Source organism: Cebus imitator, unplaced genomic scaffold (genome assembly GCF_001604975.1).
Source record: "Cebus imitator isolate Cc_AM_T3 unplaced genomic scaffold, Cebus_imitator-1.0 Scaffold700, whole genome shotgun sequence".
Classification (NCBI taxonomy): Eukaryota; Metazoa; Chordata; class Mammalia; order Primates; family Cebidae; genus Cebus; species Cebus imitator.
In genome coordinates, this window is record NW_016108015.1 from 323633 (window position 1) to 345901 (window position 22269).

The window sequence follows — 22269 nt, forward strand, 5'->3', positions numbered from 1 at the left end:
AATGGGCGACTTCCCGTGGCTTCAATCGCCAGCCAAAAGGGCACCCGGACCGGTGTATTTTGTACAGAGAACCAGAGAACCGCTGCTCCAGGGCTCCGACAAAGCAGCCGAGCAGGGCAAAGCAGTGGCGCCGACCGGCACAGCCGCGCTGACCGAAACACCCGCGCTGGCGACCGTGGAGCTCCTCTGCCTGGGAATTTCCTAGTCTGTGGGCAATAAAAATGCGGCGTCCACTCACCCTCTGCAATTTCACTGGGAGCTGCAATCCTGAGCTGTTCCTAAACGGCCATCTTGGATCCGAAAAAAAACCTGTCATTTCTTATCTTACTAAAACTTTGAGCAACATTTTACGGGAGTGGCAATCCTCTCTCCTAAAGGAGAGGAAAACCCTTTATTGATGTTTTTGACTGCTTTATAGTTTACTTGTCTAATCTTTAACTACTCATTCCTCATGTCCTTTCCAGCTCTTTGTCTCTATCTGACTTCAAAATATCTGAGTTATTTGGGGCTTAGTCTAGACTACTTCTTATTCTTTATTCTCTGAGTAATTTCATTCCTTCCTGGGGCATTAAATGTCATCTATAGACCATTGTCTCTAAAATGTATATTTCAAGTCAATATTCTCTATATGTACAATCTAAGGATACAATAAACTAAGTAAGCAAAAACAATTTTGATTCTTTCTTAAGCCTATATTATCACGTGGCTCGAATGGCTATTCTTTCCAAACATCCATCCTGCTAAAACAAAAACTAAGAGCAATAAAGATTATTTTATTTTAAATTAAAAATATATAAAAGTATTTTTGTTTTATTCATTTTAGATAATATTTTTAAATTCTTATTATGAGCATGATAATGCTAAACACTGATAAGATATAAATAAATATGTAATGCTTCCTGCAATTAAAATGTTCATAACTGGGTCAGAAAATAAGATATCTCCAAAAATCAAAAGATACTTTCAAAATTCAAATATCAAGAACTATGCTAATTTCTGAGGGCACAAAGATGAATAATGCATAAGCCATGATCTGGACTAAAAGAAACAGAAATGTGCTTAACAATACCACATATCTGTGTTACAAAATATAAATATGACTTGCTAAATCTGATTAAGGGTTATTACCTAATGCTGCCTGTCTGAAGAAATTAAAGGAAGTACGAGATGTAGTGTCAGAGCCCCAGGAACAGCAACTGGTTGGCTCACAGGTAATAAGAATTTACTGACCATATAGGTTGAAAAAGGAAAATTTTATTAAATAGAAAATAATGCTGCAGCAGAGTGCAGTGGGGCATTTCAGCAAGAAAGGACTGAGCACACTGTGGTGGATTTTCCTTAGGGGCATTTATGGACTTTAAAGAGAGAATTTAGGGGTAATTTGAACCACATTAGTCACATAGGTTGTAGTAAATTATTACATTTGTAGTTATTTCAATGTCAGTATGTCAGTAAGGGTTGCACAATGAGTTTCAATGTGCATGCATTCTGGAGATGTATAGAAATTCTGGTTACTTAAAAATTAGGGGGAAAGAACACTTGTACCAGATGCAGGCTTTAGATAATAAAGAAGTCTAATTATTTCTGAATTCCTCAGATGGAGTTTTGCCTACACATAGTCTGCTTGATGGCCGGCCACCAGGTAATCTGAACTCTCTTCAAGAAGTTATTTAGAGAGGTGAACCTGAGTTGACCTCTCAAAGGAGGCATAGAGTATTTTGTAAAAAAAAAAAAAAAAAAAAAAATCAGGACACTCCAGGGAAAGCGACAGGCATGTCCAAATCACAGATTTACTTCATTGTAACTACAAATAAGGATATTGTACTACAATGGAGACCGGTCTGATCAACATGGTAAAACCCCATCTCTACTACAAATATAAAATTAGCTGGGTGTGGTGGTGCATGCCTGTAATCTCAGCTACTCGGGAGGCTGAGGCAGGAGAATTGCTTGAACCCAGGAGGCAGAGGTTGCAGTAAGCCAGATTGCACCATTGCATTCCAGCCTGAGAAACAAGAGAGAAATTCTGTCTCAAATAAATAAATAAATAAATAAAATAAAAAGATGAGTTGTATCACATATAGCAAAACATATCTCTTGGTCTGACAAAGGGTTTCAGCCTGGCCTTTTCTACCTGGCCAGTCATACTTTCAAAATATTAGATCTCTCCCTGCAACTCCTGAGACAGAGAAGAATAAGAGGGATGAGGTGACCCTATGCCATGTTCTCAGTAAGCTGGCAATGGTTTGAAACTGTATTCTCATTTTTACCCTCTTCTCCAGAAATGGTAATTGAAGTAGAAGTCCTCTTGTCTTTCTCCCTTTTCATGGATGTCAAAGGATCTTAAATTAATTAGCTATTAATTTGAGACTAAAATAGTCCTTTCAGCACATCTGCTTCATTCCAGAGTGGCTTTGTTTGACCGTTCTTCATTAAAGCATGTGGCAAGATCAGTTTTAGTAAGATTGTAAGGTTTGGAGGAGTGACACCATTAACTACTTACTAGACAAAATTGTTTTCTTTTCTTCTTGCAGGGGGGTTTGTGGTTTTCTCCCTCCTGCCTCCTCCCCTTTCTCCCCTCTTTGCATGACTGCTAGTGTAATTTAGTATAATCTAATGAATATGTGAGGTTGTCAATGATTTATACTTATTATCCATTTATCTTTAAATGTATGTCACGTAAGTGAAGAATGTGGAAGTCGATTGTACCATATGAGCACATAAAATATTTAAAATATCATGTTTCCCTTTCACAGTTTTTAGTTCGGATAAATCTATCTGTATTCATGTAGAGTTAAATAAGTGAGTCTTCAACCATAAGCTGCCATCTTCACCATCTCAACTTCTTTTCTTACTCTTTCACCTTCCTGCTTTAGGAAAACATCTCCTCTCACATAAACTTTAAATGAGCTGTTTCTTAGAGAAAAGATTCTGTGACTGGGTATGATAAGTGAAGAAAGAAACAGGGAGTGTTTCTAACAGTCTTGATGTTGCTGGAGGAGTAAAACTGCAAAAAGATTCCTTGGTTCCCATACCAGGAGTCAAACCCCCAGCCACCTGGGTGAAAACCAGGAGTCCTAGCCTCTGGGCCACAAAGGATGCAGGAACTAGAGACGGCACTTAGGTTCTTGGCCTCCCTAACTTGAAGAATGGGGAAAGGACCCCAGAGGCGGGTGAGTTTTACAGCTGGAGTATAACCTATGGACCCAAAAAGTAGGCAAAGTGCAGTTTATTAGGCAGAGTGAAAGGACAGCTCCCACACTTTAGTGGGAGGGGATCTGGAGAGGAATCCGTTCAGGCAGGGGTGGCTGGAGTTTTAATTCCTGAGTTATTCCCTCCCCATTCATGTTCTCGTCTAATGAGAGGAGTTCTTTCAAAGCGCCGTTACCAGATTGGCTACTTGTTTTATAACTGAGTCACAGAGCCCCCTCCTTCAAGAGCCAGCACGGGAAATTCTGAGACAAAGGGCCCTACCTGGCTTATCCTCAGAGAAGGTGGGACAAAGAACTCTACCTGGCCTGCAGGTGGGAAACAAAGAACTCTACCTGGCCCGACGGCAGGAAACTGAACAAAGAGCCCTAGCCCTCTGAGGCGGGAAAATCAGACTCCAGGGAAGTCCCTCTAAAACAGTCCCACAATGAGAAGCACAATGTTTACTAAATGAGTTTTAGCTAATCAGAAATTAAGAAACCTAGCACTGAACTTGCCTTTGGGATCCTAGCACTGAACTTGCCTTTGCGATCTTGAAAAATCACTGCACCTCCTTAATGTTAAGTTCCTCATCCATAAAATGGAGAAAGTATTAATATATTAATGTAGTCAAAAGTTTGTTTTAAGGATTAAATAAGCTCATGTATTTTAAAATTTTTTAAATGAATATAAAAATATAACTAAACCTTTTACTGAAATCAGTAATAGACATGACTCCACTGACTCATCTCTCAGGGCTTATCCTTAAATATGCCCTTTGACTTTACCTCTCTCAAAGAATAATGTAACTGTTTACACGATTTTCTTCTGATGATTCTCAAAATGGTTGTTAAAACCACCTGGCCAATGTATAGAGTAAAGCCCTTCATAGTGCTGAGCATTGCATTCTGTAACATAGAATCAGTATTAACAGAAATTGATGACAGGAAGGTAATCAAGGAAAAGATATGGAAATTGATGGTTGAAAAGTAGGATGAGAAAGTTTTTAAATAAAACACAGGAGGGAAATTTTGAAAACACTGTTATACCGTGCAGAATTTGTAAGACAGAAACTTACAATACAGAGGCAGGAACGTTGACAACAAAGTCTCCATTGTTGCCAAGTTACAATGTAACAACCCAGCCCACCTCCTTGAGTAAGAGCAGAAGACACTGAACAAAAAATTTGAGACTCATCCCTTTTGGCTAATATCAAGCATACAAAATTCCAAATTCCATTCCTATTAAAAGACCACATTACTACTTTCTTGTAGTTTATAATGAATTAGTATTCTTACATATTTTGTCTATATATTATGAATAGTACACTCATTACATTTTTGTGTTAATTTTCTATAGGTATACATTTAAGGTAAACCACATTTAATTTTTTAAAAATTCTTCTCAAAACTGGTCTTATTTGGATGTCTGAAATACTAGTAAATAAGCCTATTTTTTAACCAATACTTCAGGCATCCAAATAATCTATTATTTTTCTAAAGAATAGAAGTTGTTTCCCGGCTATTTTCTGCTTTAATTCTCTTCTAAAAATAAGTGTAATCAGCTCTGCTCCTTTAGAGGCGAATACCTAAGTACGATAATTGAGAAGCCTTTTGCTTTAATCAAAGGGACTACTCTTTAGTGTAAGTCCAAGTGACAGATTCAATTGGATGTCCTTGGCATCTCAAACATTGTATTTGAGATGTCTGTTCAGGCTGCCATAACAAAATACCATAGACTGAGTGGCTTAAACAACAAAAATATATTCACAATTCCAAAGGCTAGAAGTACAAGCTCAAAGCGTCAAAAGGGTTGGCTTCTTCTGTGACCTCTTTCTTTGTTTTGCAGAAGTCTGTAACCTCATGTCTTCCCATGTTCTTCCCTCCATGTGTCTGTACTAATCTCTTCTTTTAAACATACGTGACATATTAGTTTAGTGCCCACCCTAATAACCTCATCTTAAGTACCTCTTTAAATACATTATCAAAATATAGTCACATTCTCAGTTACTGGAATTTGGGACTTTAACGTAGAGAATTTGGGGAGGCTACAATGCAACCTACAACACTCTGTCCACTCACCCCCTAATATTTCTGTCATTTTTGTGTGCAAAATATATTCACCTCATCCCAAAAGTCTTAACCCATTCCAGTATCAAATCTAAATAAAAGTCTTATTTATATTGTCATCTAATTGAGATATGGGTGAGACTCCAGGTATGATTCACTCTCAAGCAGAATTTATCTACAGCTTTGAACCTGTGAAACCAGAAAAATTACTTGCTTCCAAAATTGAATGGTGGGAAAGTCATAGAATAGACATTTCTATTACAAAAGAAAGAAATCAGAAAGAGGAAAGGGGTGACTGATCCCAAGCAAATCTGAAATCTAGCAGGACAAATTTCATTATATATTAATGCTAAAAAATCTTTGTTGGCTCAGCCCTGGGCAGCGCTCCAACCACTTGGCACTGAAAGAGGAGACAGCCCTATCTCACAGCCTGTGTGCTCTGGGCCCATGTTGGCAGCAGCAAACCTGCCAACCTCTGATTCACCTTTAGCGTTGTTGTTCTTTTTTCTTGAAGGATAATACATGTTTATAGCTGGGTAGCTCTGTTGGCCTGTACTATAGAATCACAGAAGTCTGGCTGCCTTCCTCAATTTCACCCTGTATCTGTCCCCTTCAGTCAAAATCTGGCAGCATTTCTGCTAGTATAATCCCATAATTTTTTCCTGTCTTCTGCAGAGATACTTGATTAGATCCATATGTCACATTTCTATAATCTCTTTATCAAATGATTATCCACCCATACCTTTAGTGTTTGCTCTAGAACATGCTTTCTCATTTTTTACAATATGGATCGGCTGAAAATTTTCCAGATCTTTAAATTCTGATTCTTTTTTGCTTACAAATGTCTTTTCTTTTATATATATATTTATTACATTTTAAGTTCTGGGGTACATGTGCAGATCATGCAGGTTTGTTACATAGGTATACATGTGCCATGGTGGTGGTTTGCTGCATCCATCCCCCCATCATCTACATTAGGTATTTCTCCTAATGCTATCCCTCCAATGCTATTCCCCTCAAGCTACCAATGAATTTATTCACAGAATTGGGGAAAAAACCTTAAACTTCATATAGAACAAATGCCTTTTCAATTCATTTATTTCCTCTAACAATTTGCTAGAAGTAGGAACCAAGACATACCTCCAACACTTTGATTAGAAATTTTCTCAGCTAAATATCCAAGTTTATCACTTAAAAATTTTACTTTCTGCAAAATATTAGAGCACAATTTGGCCAAGTTCTTTGTTGCTTTATAACAATAATTACCTTTTTTTCAGGGTCTAATAACATTTTTTTCATTTACAATTGAGACTTCACGAGAAGCACTTTTAATGTTCATATTTCTGTCAATATTCTATTTATGATGATATATCTCAGAGACTATAAAAATCTTTCTCTATTGCTCTTGTTTTTTTTCTTCTGATACCTCATTAAAATTGCCTTTAGTGTTTATCTTTCTACTAACAGTCTCTTCAAAGAAATCTATGGTTTGTCTTACATCTCAGAATTTTTCCAGCCTGTATCAATTGCCCAGTCTCAGAGCCTCTTTCCCATGTTTAGACATTTGTTACAGTAGCATTTCACCTCTCATTATCAAATTTTGTATTATTTTTCCAGGGCTTCCATAACAAAATACCACAAACTGGGTGACTTTAAAAATAGAAGTTTACTTTCTCACAATTCTGGAAGGTAGAAGTCCAATATCAAAGTGACAGTGGGGTTGGTTTCTTCAAAGACATCTCTCCTTAGCATACAGATGACCATCTTTCTCTCTGTCTTTACATGCTTTTCCCTTTCTGTGTCTATTTCCTTTTTCCTGTGTCTTTTTTGTATAAGGACACCAGTCATATCAAATTGGGGTTCACGCTAATGGCCTAATTTTAACTAAATTCCATTTTCAAAGGCTCTATCTCTAAATATAGTCACATTTCAAGGTAGTGGGAGTTAGAACTTTGACATATGAATTTTGAAGGGGGCACAATTCAGCCCATAAAAGGACTCTATAAATTTTCATCTCTAACTATCATGCCATAAAATCAATCTTAATTTTTTTTTTTTTTTTTTTTTTTTTTTTTTTTTTTTGCCATCTTTCGTGTCTTGCTTTCTGTGGTTGCATCTTTTCCTTTGGTTTCAGATCATTATAGGCCTAAAATCTTACAGTGCTTTCAAAGATCAAGTTTACAATGAAAACATAGATTTGCATTAAAAAGAAAATGTGACTAATAAAATGTAAAGAAGTAGAGCACAAGCACAACACAAACATACACACACAAAAATTTTTTCAATAATATATGCACACAGGTTTTTTCATTTGCTTGGGCTTGACATAATTTCTTATAGGCATTGCTCTAGGCAAATATTAACTGAATGTACATGTTAGTGAGATTTGGCAACAGTGTCCGATTACTTAGATGACACTCGCATAAAGTGCCTATATTTTCACCCAATCCTGAAATTACTGGCCAAATTTATCTTCTGAGTCATGCTGAACTCTTTGCAAAGGTATTACTAACTTCTTATTGTCTCATGTGAGACTGAAGTTCTTTTGTCTTTTAAACTGAAGCACCAAAAGCCAAACCTAAATAGCCTATGAAGCAATACTTTTAATGTTGATACGTTTTATTAATTTTTTAAAACATACTACCCTTGAGTATATTATTTTAGTCTGCTAATTTGTACTTAGAATAACATGGCCTGTAATTTTCACTTAAGGGAAAATAATGTCCATTTGAGAACATTTGTGCAGAGGACAGTTATTAACAAGTGGTAGGGTGTGGTCCATGGGACAATTCTTTGAAACATATGCTCTGAGGAGACTCTAATCAAAACAAAAAGTTTTGTTTTGTTTTTTGTTGCACCAAGCTGATCATTTTTATTCCAAATATTTAGAAAGAATAAATCCTGTACCAAAGAATATGATTCCTAGAGTTTTCTAAATAGTTGTCAGCATTTTAATTAATTTCCTAGACTAATCTTTGCTTTTACAACCTAAACCTCAAAATCATCCATACTACACTAATTTAATGTAATGGTAATAACAGCTGTAGGCATTTTAGTCTAATCTGTATGGTATACAAAAATCTAAGATCGTTCCCCTTTGATACATGAAGGAAAGGTATCCAAAGTTTATTCTCACTAATATATGACAACATGCAGTTCCATTTTGCCTATGTAGTTAGATTCTTAAGTGCTAAAAATAGGCACTATAACTTTGTAGGAGCTACATTACATGTTCCCACTTTCCTCCTTCATTCTGCTTGTAAGTTTCCAAGGATAATAGGTAACTCTACACTTAATAAAATTATTAAGACATGATGAGAGATTTGAACCTTCTCTGTCCCAGATTGTCATTTGCCTAAAAGTCTCTTGAATTTCTGAAAGTTATCAACTGATACTTTTATCTCTTTAACAGTTCATAGCCTGTCTGCGCTGTGCCATTGTTACAGCCATGCAATACAGTGATAACTGCTTATAGCATCTGTACATCTATCATTGCTCAAGCATTGTGCTTCAAAGAGCTCTTTTCTTTGGCATTTCATGAGGAGGGTGATTTCAATTTTGTGACTTCAGCATTTCACAAAGCAAGACCATTGTTTCCACCTAAAAAACTGCTTTTATAGTCACATCAAAACTAGGGTCCAGAGAGTTCACCACCTGAAATAACACTACAAGATTTTTTGAGCAGAGAGTCAAGGTAACATATTTTATAGAAATCGTACAGAAAATATATTATAGCAGCTGTTCTACTTTTAAAAATTTCTGTAGGATATTTTAAAACTTCCTTAAAAATTTTAAAATGTGTTTATAAATCTTTCACAGTAAGTCCTCAAGGCCCGCTGTATGTGAGTTAGAAGTTACCTGAAGTCTCTGTCCCATTTTCCACATGCATTTTAATTTTTGCATGTTTTTCTGAACTTTTTGCACTTTGACAATTGAAATTTATCTGAAAGGACTCTGATAGCCTTAGTAGGTCTTACACAATTGTTGGAAAGCAATTTTGTGCATAGGGAGTTTGTAGTCAGTCTGTATAAAATGATTCAAATAAAATTTATGTTAACATTCTCATAGATATTTTTCTTGTTCTTAACATTTGCTTAGAATGAAATGTAATGCTTTCATGTGCCCCATAAAAAAATAATTACATTATTTTTGGACTCATTCTCTTTTTACATGTGTTTGCCTTGAAAGCAGAAATAGCAGTAAATGCCATGCTCATTTTACATACACATGTTCATTTTAAATGAAAAACAAATGATACCAGGAATTGATGACTGAGTAAAATCTTAGACATTACTTAACTGTCTGTATCTTTCAGCCTCTTTTGTTTTATAGTCACTTTCCTTTGTTCATTTAAGAAATTTCTGAGCACCCTTTATATATGAAGTCCAGTCTGGGTGCCTGAAATATACAAAGGAACAAAACAAACAGAAAATACTTGCTCTTTTATATTTCAGCATCAGGAGACACAAAATAAAGAATAAACATAACAAACTGAACATAAAGAGCCAGCTAAGAGGTTCTGAGAGTGCTGGAAGGGCAGATTGCGATTTTAAATCAGTTGGTCAGAATAGCACTCAAAGAAAAAAATGACAATTGTGCAACAGCTTGAAGGAGGTGAGGTACTTAAACCCTGGGAATCATGGTTAGAAGAGTACTCTAGGTAGAGGAAGGAGCCATGGAGAATAATCTATGGCTGGAGCTTAACTATCCTGTTCAAGAAATAGTAGAATGTTTATTAATTCAACAATGAAATCATCAATAGACCCATTTCATTTAGTCTAATATCCTCTGAGCCTACAGTTAGCAGGCATGTATTGAATCATTCTAATCTACAATAAACTAGTACATTCTCATAAATACTATTGTAAATTTTATCTGTACATGTTCACACTCCTCAATGCATGCATTTTTATTAAAATTGAACATTTTTTTCATTATGTTGTAAACTTGAGAAGAAGGAATTGATTCTCAATCACTATTTTTCTCAATATTATATTCTAAACTCAAAAGATATTCAATAGATGTTTTTATCTATAAATAAAGGGTAAAAAGACTTAAGAGTCGGAGTTTTAAAGAAAGACCTTTCTTAGTTACATGAATGACAGTGGTCAAATATTTTGGTTTTTGCCTCCGTTTGCTAATGTGCAATTGAAAGACAATTAATTAATTTTTAAATATGTGAAATGTTGCATAGATGTAAATTAAATTATGTCACTTGTTTTTCACAAGTACATGAATTTTGAATAGGAAATTTGAGAAATAAAATGCAGAAATACAAAAGCAGTTCTACAGAAGAAAGCAATGCAATTTGAAGAACCTGGAAAAATCAAAAGATGTTATATGGTATGGCCAGTGATGACATTCTATGAGCTGTTGACCTGGATTTTCAACTCTGATGGCCAATTTCCACCTGCTCAATGCTGGTCACCTGAATGGTACAGTGATTTGGCCCTTAGGGAAGAGATACCTTCCATGTTGATCCATTTCATGCTTTGTCAATTTATAAAATCACGTCTCTCCTGACTAACCCTTGCCAACTTTCATCTGAATCTCTAATTTGCAGTCAAATGACAAGTCCATTTCATAAATGCTGCATTTTTCTAGTTCTGAGGTGCCTCATAGGCCATTTACATCAGAGCTTTCTCTGATTTGTTTTAATCTGACTGCAGGTAAGCTTCAAAATTATTTTGCTTAAAGTATCTTATTTAAAAATTTTTACTATTCCCAAATCCCCAAAAGAGCCATGAACATACTTAGCAGATAGATTGTTTCTGAGAAATATCAAATGAGATACTCAGAATATTATTTTTAATACAAAGCTAAGTTGCTCAATGTTTAATATCTTTGATTCTACCTTTCTTATAAACACAGACAGTGGAACAGATTTTATTTCATTTAGAGACACACAAAACATCCTCCATTCAACCTCCTGTTACAAATTGTACATTGCCATTTCTTATTCATCCATTCTGTATATATGTATCTCCAGCTATATACCAGGGACTATGATAGACACTGGGAGTAAAAAAGATAAGACATTAGGAATTTTAAGCCTAGTGCAAGAGAAATAAAAGCTGACATTCTACTTTGATTAGACCTGTCCAGCTTATTATCATTCAGAAGTATAAAATCAAAGGAAATGCCCTATGCTTATAAAAGTCATATAAGCTAATGCATAAAACAGTCACATAAACCAATAACCTACTTGCAAATCTGAAGTCGATATTTTCCTCACATTAATGTGAATATTTACATATAATCACTATTTGGGGAAACCTTCCCCAATATCAGATAATAAGAGAAACCAAATTAATATTCATAAGGTTGCCTAGTGAGCAGGGTATTAAAGAAATCTGAATAGTCTTAAACTATAGTCAGGCTAAGAAAAGAGTACTGATGAACAAGCCCAACCCTAGCAGCTTTGTAAACCTCCATAGTGACTTAACAGTCAGTTTCCTGGACATTGTGTCTCCACTACTGTACAATGCAGGCTACACAGCCACATCCCAGCTCCTACCTCTCTCTGCTCTAGGTGCTCTAGGTTTTTCTAAACATTTATTTTCTTCAGGCCAATCAAAATATATTCACCTGTGTTTGAGTTAGCACTATCCATTGACTTAGATAGGTAGAAATGAATAGTGACATAGCATATTTTCTTGAGATTTATCTTTGGCAACTGTCCCTATATTGCTTCACCATTTTTTAATATATTTACTATTCCTTAGGCATGATGTGTATTTAACTGTATTGGCAGAAAAGCATGGTTTGCAATAACCTATTGTAACTATTACATTTAATGATTATTATATTTGTCAAAAATGACCTTTTTTTCTTTAAAGGTTGTCAAAATGATGATTATTGTCGTCATGACATTTGCCATCTGCTGGCTGCCCTATCATATTTACTTCATTCTCACTGCAATCTATCAACAACTAAATAGATGGAAATACATCCAGCAGGTCTACCTGGCTAGCTTTTGGCTGGCAATGAGCTCAACCATGTATAATCCCATCATCTACTGCTGTCTGAATAAAAGGTAAAAAAAAAAACAAAATTATGAAATGCAAGTTGATTGTCACTCCTGCCTTCGCTGGAAACATATAATGTTCCAGTTTCTTGGTTCAAATTCAAAATGCAGAAGGAAGAGAACATTTAAGAATTCACTGAGAGAGGCACAAGGCTTTATTTTTTCAGACCCCCTCCACACACTTTATAAAGCATCCCACCTTAAAAATTACATGACCCAAACAATGTTTTGGGGTTCTAAGTGAATGATTTTTCTATGGGCCAACTTCTTTTTCCGAAACCTCAGAATTTTGCCTACCAAAGAAAAAGAAGTGCCCTCATGATTGAAGGAGAACTGAAAATATGCTAAAATCCTCAAAGAAATGAAGATACTTCCTAGAAATTCTTGAATAATTTCTATAAGATGGAGAGATTATGGTATATGTGAGTGGACTTTATTTAAAAGGATATGTTGTAAATATATAAACTTCAAAGTAGAAGACTTCGTAAAAACAAGAGGAACTCCAATCTTCCTTCCTGCATTGTGAAGTGGGGTGAGTAAGAGAGCATGCAGCCTCTATGGAGATGGCTTATGAAGAAGCCACGGTGGTCAAGGGAAAGATTTTTATAAAGTTAAAAAATTAAAAGTGAGAATATAAAAAAAAAAAAAAAAAAAAAAAAAAAAAAAAAAAAAAAAAAACCTTGGTTGTGTGGTCAGCACATGTAGGGGTAGGGTTAAATTTCATAGGGCTGGTAAGTCCTATACTAAGCCAATATGTCTTGTTTACAAGTAGAAATGGGGCTTTATGTAAGTAACCGCATGAATTAAATACTTAGCTTTCTTCTCAGTTGGGACTCTAACACACTGTGCCTTAAGTTTGATAAATACTTAATTAACTCTTGATTTTTGTTTTTCACTAATTGCATAAACCACATGCCAATTCCCGCCACCCCACAAGGAGTACATCCACTTTTAATCAACTTCATTTAATGATTTACAAAGATAAGGATTTTGCACTTTCATACATGATTAGATAAAACCATCAAGAGTAGCAATTAATTCTAACATTAAATTAGAGTTTATAAATGTGTAATCATTTCTGAAAGAAGCTATTTTGAAATATATCATTTTTAAGTGCCTTAACTGGCCAACCTAATTCAATTATATTTACATAAATGTATAAAATTATGTTAGAAAAGTATGCAATTTCCTTAACATCTGGACTACCTGATGCTGTGCGTTTGCTATTGATGACTTCTCACTGACAGGAATGAGATGCTTTTCATTGCTGGGAATCAATGCTTCTCATTAATGGGAAATTAAGATTTAATTCAAACAAGAACTAAAAAACTAACAATACTGTGCCAAAAAGTCTAAGAGTTTGGCTAAAAAAACAAAACTCAAAAACTGAGTTGTTGTGACTGCCTTACATAGAATTTTCTGTGGCAGCTGAAACACATATCTGCTTGAAAAAATAACTTTTTCTTTCTGTGGCCTGCTTTTCCTTAGATTCAGAGCTGGCTTCAAGAGAGCATTTCGCTGGTGTCCGTTCATCGAAGTTTCCAGCTATGATGAGCTAGAGCTCAAGACCACCAGGTTTCATCCAACCCGGCAAAGCAGTATGTACACTGTGACCAGGATGGAGTCCATGACAGTGGTGTTTGACCCCAGCAATGCAGACAACACCAAGTCCAGTCAGAAAAAAAGAGCAACGCCAAGAGACCCAAGCTTCAATGGCTGCTCCCGCCGGAATTCCAAATCTGCCTCCACCACTTCAAGTTTCATAAGCTCACCCTATACCTCTGTGGATGAATATTCTTAATTCCATTTTCTGAGGTGAAAGATGAGGCCATCATCATGCCAGCCTAGGACCCCATTCTCCTACTTATTAGTCCTGTCCTATATACTCTCTAGAAACAGAAGGCAATTTTTGGCAGCTATAGTCAAACTGAGAAAGGCAGGATATAAAGGTGACAAAGACACTAATAAAATCTTAGTTTTCACACAAAATAAAATGGGCTTTAAATTTATTATTTTAAAACTCTAAATTATTATATGGAACAAACAAAAATATGTCTGAAAAATACTTATGAACTCTCCAGTCTATCTCATTTACAAATTGCAATATACATTTGTGACATTAAAATAACATATAGCTTTTCCAAGAGATTAAAGATCATTTAAAATGTAATATTGTAAATTAAGGAAAACAAAATCTATATAAAATGGACATTTTGCCTAGAGAAATAAAGTGGGAGAAAAAAAGGTAAATGACTCATTTTCCCACTACAGTAATGGAAAATTAACCTCAAGAAGTAGGAACTGAAAATCTTTGCTAAAGAAAACTCATTTTGTAGAATGTAAAAGTTTAAGGATTTAAAGATTTCTTACATGGCATTGAACTGAAAAGAAAATCTAATTAAATCATTAGGCAAATGTACATGTCATTCTCTTGATAATTTTTTCTGAGAAAGTAAAATTTGTAAAAATTATATACTTTTGACCATTACATAGTTTTAAATGCCAAGCTAAAAAGTAGTCAAAGTTAGGACCTTAAAAAATATAAAGGGCCGGGCGCGGTGGCTCACGCCTGTAATCCCAACACTTTGGGAGGCCGAGGCGGGTGGATCACAAGGTCAAGAGATCAAGACCATCCTGGCCAACACGGTGAAACCCCATCTCTACTAAAAATACAAAAAAATTAGCCAGGCTTGGTGGCACGCGCCTGCCTGTGGTCCTAGCTACTTGGGAGGCTGAAGCGGAAGAATCGCTTGAACCCAGGAGGCGGAGGTTGCAGTGAGTCGAGATTGCGCCACTGCACTCCAGCCTGGTGACAGAGCAAGACTGTGTCTCAAAAAAAAAAAAAAAAAAAAAAAAAAAAAAAAAAAATTGTAAAAAAAAAAAAAAAAGTATATATATATATGTACTTTTTTTCAGTTTGATGTATGTATATACATATACATACACACACACATATATATACATATATATATAGAGAGAAAATTCCTATCATTCTCTTTATTTTTCACAGTTTTAAAAATAGCTAGATTATAAAACAGTAAAAGTACATTCCAATAAATAGGGTAAGAATCCTATATGTGTTCTCCTCCTCTCCCCTCACTGAAAATAGAATAAGGACTAGGAGAAGGTATCAGAAAATATCTTCAAGGGCAACTCCTTAGGGGAAAAAAAAAAAAAAAAAAGTTGTAAGTGTGACAAAAGAAAATGTGGTGTAAAAATACTAATATATGGTACATATGAGTAAACCAGGCAAGGTGTAGAAAGGTGAATTACCTCTTAGAAAACAAATCTGCACAATAGTTTGGATACATGTTAACTAATACCAGCTGAGCAAGAGGGTGAGTCTAACATTTATCCTTCCACAGAGAGACCTTTTCTTTCATTTGCTTAGATTATTCAATCTATGAGATTGAAATGAAGTCTTATGAGAAAGAAATGATAATAGTCCTAAAAAGTATCAATTTTACTACAAGAAGATATATACTAGCACATTTCTGAGACCCATAACATAACAAGAAATACTTTTAAGTGTAAAAAGTATCTTCCAGACCTTAGTGCTTATAGATCATCTTTCTTTGAATTAGGGATACTGTCAATCCTGCTCAAGAAAGCAGAAACTTTTTGAGAATGTGAATGTGTAGTACAAACTTCTCCTTTAAAATATTCAGTTTGATTTTTAAAGATATTTGTGTAAAATAATACTCTCTAACACTTTGTTGTTGTGCCTCCACCAACAAAATATGTTTGAAAAACAGAATAAAAGCAAATATTCAATGGCAAATCATGGTCTATTTCTCAAACCTCTTCCCTATTTAGAAGGCAAAACCAAACATATCCAATTGCTATAAAGTGCTTAAAGTCTAAACAAGCTAACGATATGTGTTCCTAATGAATTTCTTCTGATGATAACAACACACAAATAGTATCCATTCAATCATTTTATGAATGCAACAACTTAAAATAATTAAAATCAAATACTGAAATAATGAGTCATTACAGCATTGCCATGTGCTCAATAAAGTCTGTGAAGCTTGTGTGCATGTTTTAAATAAGCAAATTTATTATTATATAATATCTAATTGTTTGAATATGTTTTTGAATGTTCATCGTTAAAACATATGAATGTTTATCATACAATGTAAAAGTGTCAAGAAAAAGCCTCATGTGTAAAAACAGTTATCATTTTTTTAAACTTATGAATGATGTGATATTAGCATTAATTAGTATTTTAGTCATATGGGACCGTATTGAGCTGTAAAATATGTTTAGCCCTCAAATTTAATGTCATCAGCCACTGCCAAAGCATTTTACATTTGAAAAATATAACTCCTGGCCTTCACATATTAGAAAAATTTAGTAGAATTTTCTAAGGCATTATTTCTATGGAAAAATACTGGCCTTGTCAATTGTTTTGTTGGTTTGGCTTGGCTTCTGTAAATATATTTATTGTTGTATTGCTTACCGAACACCTCCCTTCTAGTGTCACAGAAATACTCAAAGTTCAGACAGTATTTTTTCAATGTTTTTCAGGAAAAGCTGGCATCATTTGCTCACTACTCATGGCTCTGAAACTGAGACCTATAGGCAGGATTGTTTAAGTTCAAAAATTTAAACAATAATAATAAAACAAGAGTGAAATATGAGAGAGAAGATTTCCACCCCTTTGCATTTTGACAGTAAGAATTATACAATAATGCACAGAATCAAATTCAGTGGGATTCATTTTAAATAGTCATGCCAGTATTTCCATAGTTGCTAAGGTTTGAAAGAATCTGCCTTCAAAATTAACTCTACCCTTTGTTTATAAGTTCAGTGTAAATCTTTCCATTGTTTGAAGGCAAACACTGGCTCAGACTACTAGGCAGATGCTTAAAATAGCCCAGGATTTTTAGATTTAGAGCAGCATCAGAAAAATTCAAAATTCATTTAAAGAAATAGGAAAGAATCAAAAAGGCTTACATATTTTAAGAATTCTCTTTAAAAAAGAACACACACATTAAGTCAAAAATAAACATTGCTTACTATTTTGCATCTGGACAAAGTACAAGACATTGAAATTATCTGTATGGGAAAATATTAAAGTGGACATAATTGTTACAGAATCCACCCTCATACTTTGTTATATTTTAGCAAGTTCAGTATACTGCTGCATTATTCCATCTTCTAACTTCATGATGGTGACATTTCTGACCTAACAGCTGAATTCATGTCCTTTTCCAGATACTGCCAATGTGTAAGAAACAGAGAACTGAGCAAATTCAGAGTGACCCTAACCCTTACAAAGCACATAAAGAATACCAAGAAGCTTGGTATCAAACCTATGAAATATAAAATAAATGTGAAAAATAAATGCTGACCAGCTCAACATTTGAATTTAGTTTTTGCTAATGCAAAATTTCCTCTGGAAACTTCTGATTCGTACCTGATAAATTATTTCATCAAATAGAAAAGCAGGAGAATTAGTAAAATTTCTCACACTTCTAAAAGTAACAATTTCCTACTTATCATTGATAATGTGTCAAACGTTAAGGAAATCCAGCATAACATGGACCATGTAGAACAATAAGGTTGGACTAAGTTCTCTTAGGGGCAAGCAGGGATAGAGAATAAAATTCAATAGGGCTGTACAAGTTCATTAGTTTTGTGTTTTAATAGATACACATAGGTAAAAATTCCTGTGTAGATAAGAAGTAAATGTATATGAAGTTTGTAGCTAGTGAATAAAGTATTTACAAGTTGTGGTAATTATACTAAATATGTTTAATATATTTACATCCTTTGCATATGTGGTAACGTGTCACAGATTTAATTTCTACTTTTTCCTTAAAAACATTAAAAATAATATTAAAAGTAAAAGAAGTCTTACTATTTTCCTATTGACTAGTCAAATATATGTTACGAAGCATCCTCTCTTTGTTAAACACACTCACCCAACCATTCCTCCAAACCTACATGTGCTTTCTTGCTTATTTTTTCTCATAGAAATGTCTAATTTCCCTAAGTTACTGATTCAAAAATAAACATTTATGGGGACAAAATACTTAAAAAATTAAATAAGAAATTCTGCCTAGAGATCTGGTGAATTGGAAGGGAGATCCAAAAGTGCATGTAGCTGAGTAATGAAGCATAGAATTTTAGAGTCAACTGATGTCAATTAAAACTAGATTGTCATAAACTTAAGATGTTAAAATATTTCCATGCAACAGCAAATAAAATGTCTTTAAAAAATAATACGAAAAATGAAACGAAAGGCACACAAAATGGTGTAACTACAAAAAATAAATTGAATACAAAAGGAGTCAATAATAGAGGAAATCAGAAACAAAAATGGCCTAAGGCAGCAGAAAACAATTGCAAAATGACTGAAATAAGCCCTTCTTGTCAGTAACTGCTTTAAATGTAAACAGATTAAAACTAACCAACCAAAAGGCAAAAACTGGCATAATGAATAGAAAAAAAATGATCCAACTACACACTTTCTATAAGAAATTAACTTTAGATCTAGAGCTACAAATAGTATGAAATATATTTCAGGTAATACAGTAACTAAACAAGAACCGAGTTAGCTATATTACTAGACAAAATGGACCTCAAGTGAAAAACTATTTCAAGGGACAAAGAAGGATATTACATATCTCTAAAAGGCTCAACTTATCAAGAAGATATAATAATTGTAAATGTATGAACGCCTAACATCAGAGCTCCAAAATGTATGAAACATATTGACAGAAATAAAGAGAAAAACAGTTCTAAAATAATATAATACTTTAAGACTCCAGTGCCCTCCCCTTTCAATAATGGACAGAACATCTAGAGAGACAGTCAATAAGAACATAGAGAACATACACCGTACTATGAACTAGTCTTAACATACACATACAGAAACCGTGGAAAGAGAAACCACAAATAAGGGGGGACTACTGTTCATCACTTTCTTTTCTGGTTCCCCCAGCTTATGGATAGCAGATCATGAGACTCTTCAACCATTATATGAGCAATTAGGGAATTGGAAATCAAAACCACAATGAAATATCACTTCATATCTGCTAGGATAGCTAAAATCAAAAAGACAGACAATAACATACTGTGGCAAGAATGTGGAGAAACTGAAAGCATTTAATGTGGATACATTGAAATTGAATTGAGTATAAAATGGTGCCTCCACCATGGCAAACACTTCATCAGTTTCTCAATATGTAAACACAGAGTTGCCATAGGATCTTGGATATTCTGATCCTAGGTATCTACCCAAGAGAAATGAAAGCATAAATTCTCACACAGCTTATACATAGATGTTCAAAGCAACATTATTCATAATAGCAAAAAATGTGAAAGCAATCTAACTACCTATCAACTGATGAATGGATAAATAAATCATGGAATTTCAATAAGACAAAATATTATTTGGCAATCCATAATAAGAAATTATATACTGATTTGTACTATGACATAGACAATTTTCAAAACCATTATGCTAAGTAAAAGAAGTCAGCCACAAAAGATGATATAGTGTATAATTTCAATTCTATGAAATAAACAGAATAGGCAAATCTAAAGAGAAAGAAATTAGCTTTGTAGTTGCCTGGTTGCCTAGTGCTGAAGGGGAGAGGAAGCAGTGAAAAAGGGTAATCACTGTGAAGAGGCACACAACTTCTTGTTGGGATAATGAGAACGTTCTAAAATTAGATTATTGGGTTGGCTGCACAACTCTGTAAATATTCTAAAAACTACTGAACATTTAGACACATGTTCTCACTCATAGGCGGGTGTTGAACAATGAGAACACATGGACGTAGGGAGGGGAGCACTTCAGACTGGGGTCATTTGGGGGGAAATAGGGGAGGGACGGTGGGGGGTGGGGAGCTGGGGAGAGATAGCAAGGAGAGAGATGCCAGATGTAGGTGATAGGGGGGAAGGCAGCAAATCACACTGCCACGTGTGTACCTATGCAACAATCTTGCATGTTCTTCACATGTACCCCAAAACCTAAAATGCAATAAAATAAATGGGGGGAAAAACACTTGTAAATTATATACCAATAAACACATTTTTCAAAAAAAAAGATTTATTTTCAAAAAAATAGGTTTATTGAGTAAAAGTCTAATTGAGGGTATCAAGGACCTATGTCTTTTAAAGAAATCCTAAGTAAAAAAATTATCAAATCAGCAAGCAAAACAGTTGAACAGAACGAGACCTTAAAAATAACTTACAAAATGGTAAAAAAAAATCAGTTTCTGTCTTTGTAAATGGAACTGGAATTTTTTTTATTAATGTTCCCTTTAATTATGAACATAACACTGAAAGTATACATAAAAATTTCCTTCAGAAAATTCCGGTTCATAAGTAGAATTTACCCCAGACTTAGAAACATGTTAAAATAGAATTCCAATCGCATAATAAAAAATAATCCACTGATTCAGTGTTTTTAGTTGTGAGCAGTATAAACTAACTCAAATAATCTTAGTGGAAATAAATTTTATTTTACTTGTTTGTGGGTTTGGTTATTCAGACAGGGTTTACTCTGTGGCCCAGGCTTAAATGTAATGATGTGATCATAGCTCACTGCAACTTCAAACCCCTGGGTTTGAGTGATCCTCCTACCTCAGCCTTCCAAATAGCTGGGACTACAATCATACACCACCATACCTGACTTTTTTTTTTATTGTTTTTAGAAACAGGGTCTTGTTATGTTTCCCAGGCTAGTCTTGAACTCCTAGCTTCAAGTGATCCTCCTGCCTCTGCCTCCCAGAGTTCTAAGATTACAGGCATGATGCTATATGAGGAAACTTGCAAACTTTGAGAGCTAGTAAAACAAGTGTGGGGCCCGGAAGTCACTGGCCATACACAAATTACACCTCAGAACCATTGAAGTAGCTACACTGCCACCAGAACTGCTGGGCACAGTCACTGCCACTCACAAAATGTTTATCACCAAAATCATGTGCCTGATGCTGCTGCTGAAACTCTTGCTTTTTCTCCCTCTGGATATTGGATATTCCTGCTACTGCCTCTCCATCCCAACGGGAATACATTCTCCTGTGTGTCTTCTGCTTTGCCTCAGGAATTCTCAATCCAAACCCCAGAGTGTGCATATCAAATTGGTACAGCCTAAGTTAATGCACTTGTATTTAGCTCTAGGACCAACTGAAAATAAGCCTTAGGTTTTCTGCTTGTAAAATGGGAGGCTAGATCTACTTCATAAGATGGAAATTCCCTAAACACATATGCTGAATATTCAACAAGAATGGCAAGTGTCTGTTATAGATACCTTGAGAAAAGAAAATACACCTAAATGTTATGTAGATGTCTTTGGTTAGTAAAATTACAGTTTACAATTTTCCTTTTATTTTTCTGTGTTAGCCATATTTTCCTTAATAAGCATGTACCACACAAGTAATAAAAATTTTAAAAAGCATTATTCTGAGAAAAAAGTGAGCATTCTAGTTTAATTGAATTCACAGAAATGTCTTTATTTTTTTCCAGTTATTGTCACTTTGAGTTGCAAGCATTAAAAATAATTGCTACCTGTTTTAAAGTTCAGAATAAGTGCCTATTGATAGGTAGATAATATCACAATTAGGGAAATTAACATAACTACTGTCTAGATATAATGTCACACTCACAGAGGTTTTATATGAATTAAAACGGAACTCCTATAACTTACAAGTCACATAGGCAATGATGAACAGCCCAGTCTTTCCCTAATGAAATTGAGCCTCTACTTTGAGTTTTCAGGACAAAGTGAAGCCCTCTTTTGATTACCTATATCTTTTATTTTTATTGATTTGTTCTTCTCAGTTTGCAGCAAGATGCCCACAGTTTATTCTGAAATGTATTGGAGAGGTTATAGAATAGGATACTACTTCATGAATGCAAAGTCATCAGAATATTGTTATATGTTATGATTTAGAACATATAACAATATTCTGATGACTTTGCATTCATGCAGTAGTGTTCTATTCTATACTAGAAATATCCTCTCTG

At 34.6% G+C, this 22269-nt stretch overlaps 1 protein-coding gene across 1 annotated transcript in view; it reads left to right on the forward strand.

The window, feature by feature from the left end:
• The window catches only part of TACR3 (tachykinin receptor 3), a 105988-nt gene extending 91100 nt beyond the window's left edge, over positions 1-14888 (forward strand). Inside the window, exons 4-5 of the mRNA XM_017518718.2 lie at positions 12098-12294; positions 13774-14888. Of these exons, the coding sequence (XP_017374207.1) occupies positions 12098-12294; positions 13774-14086 (510 nt within the window). The 3' untranslated portion in view covers positions 14087-14888. The remainder of the gene's footprint in view (positions 1-12097; positions 12295-13773) is intronic.
• Positions 14889-22269: the final 7381 nt, after the last annotated feature.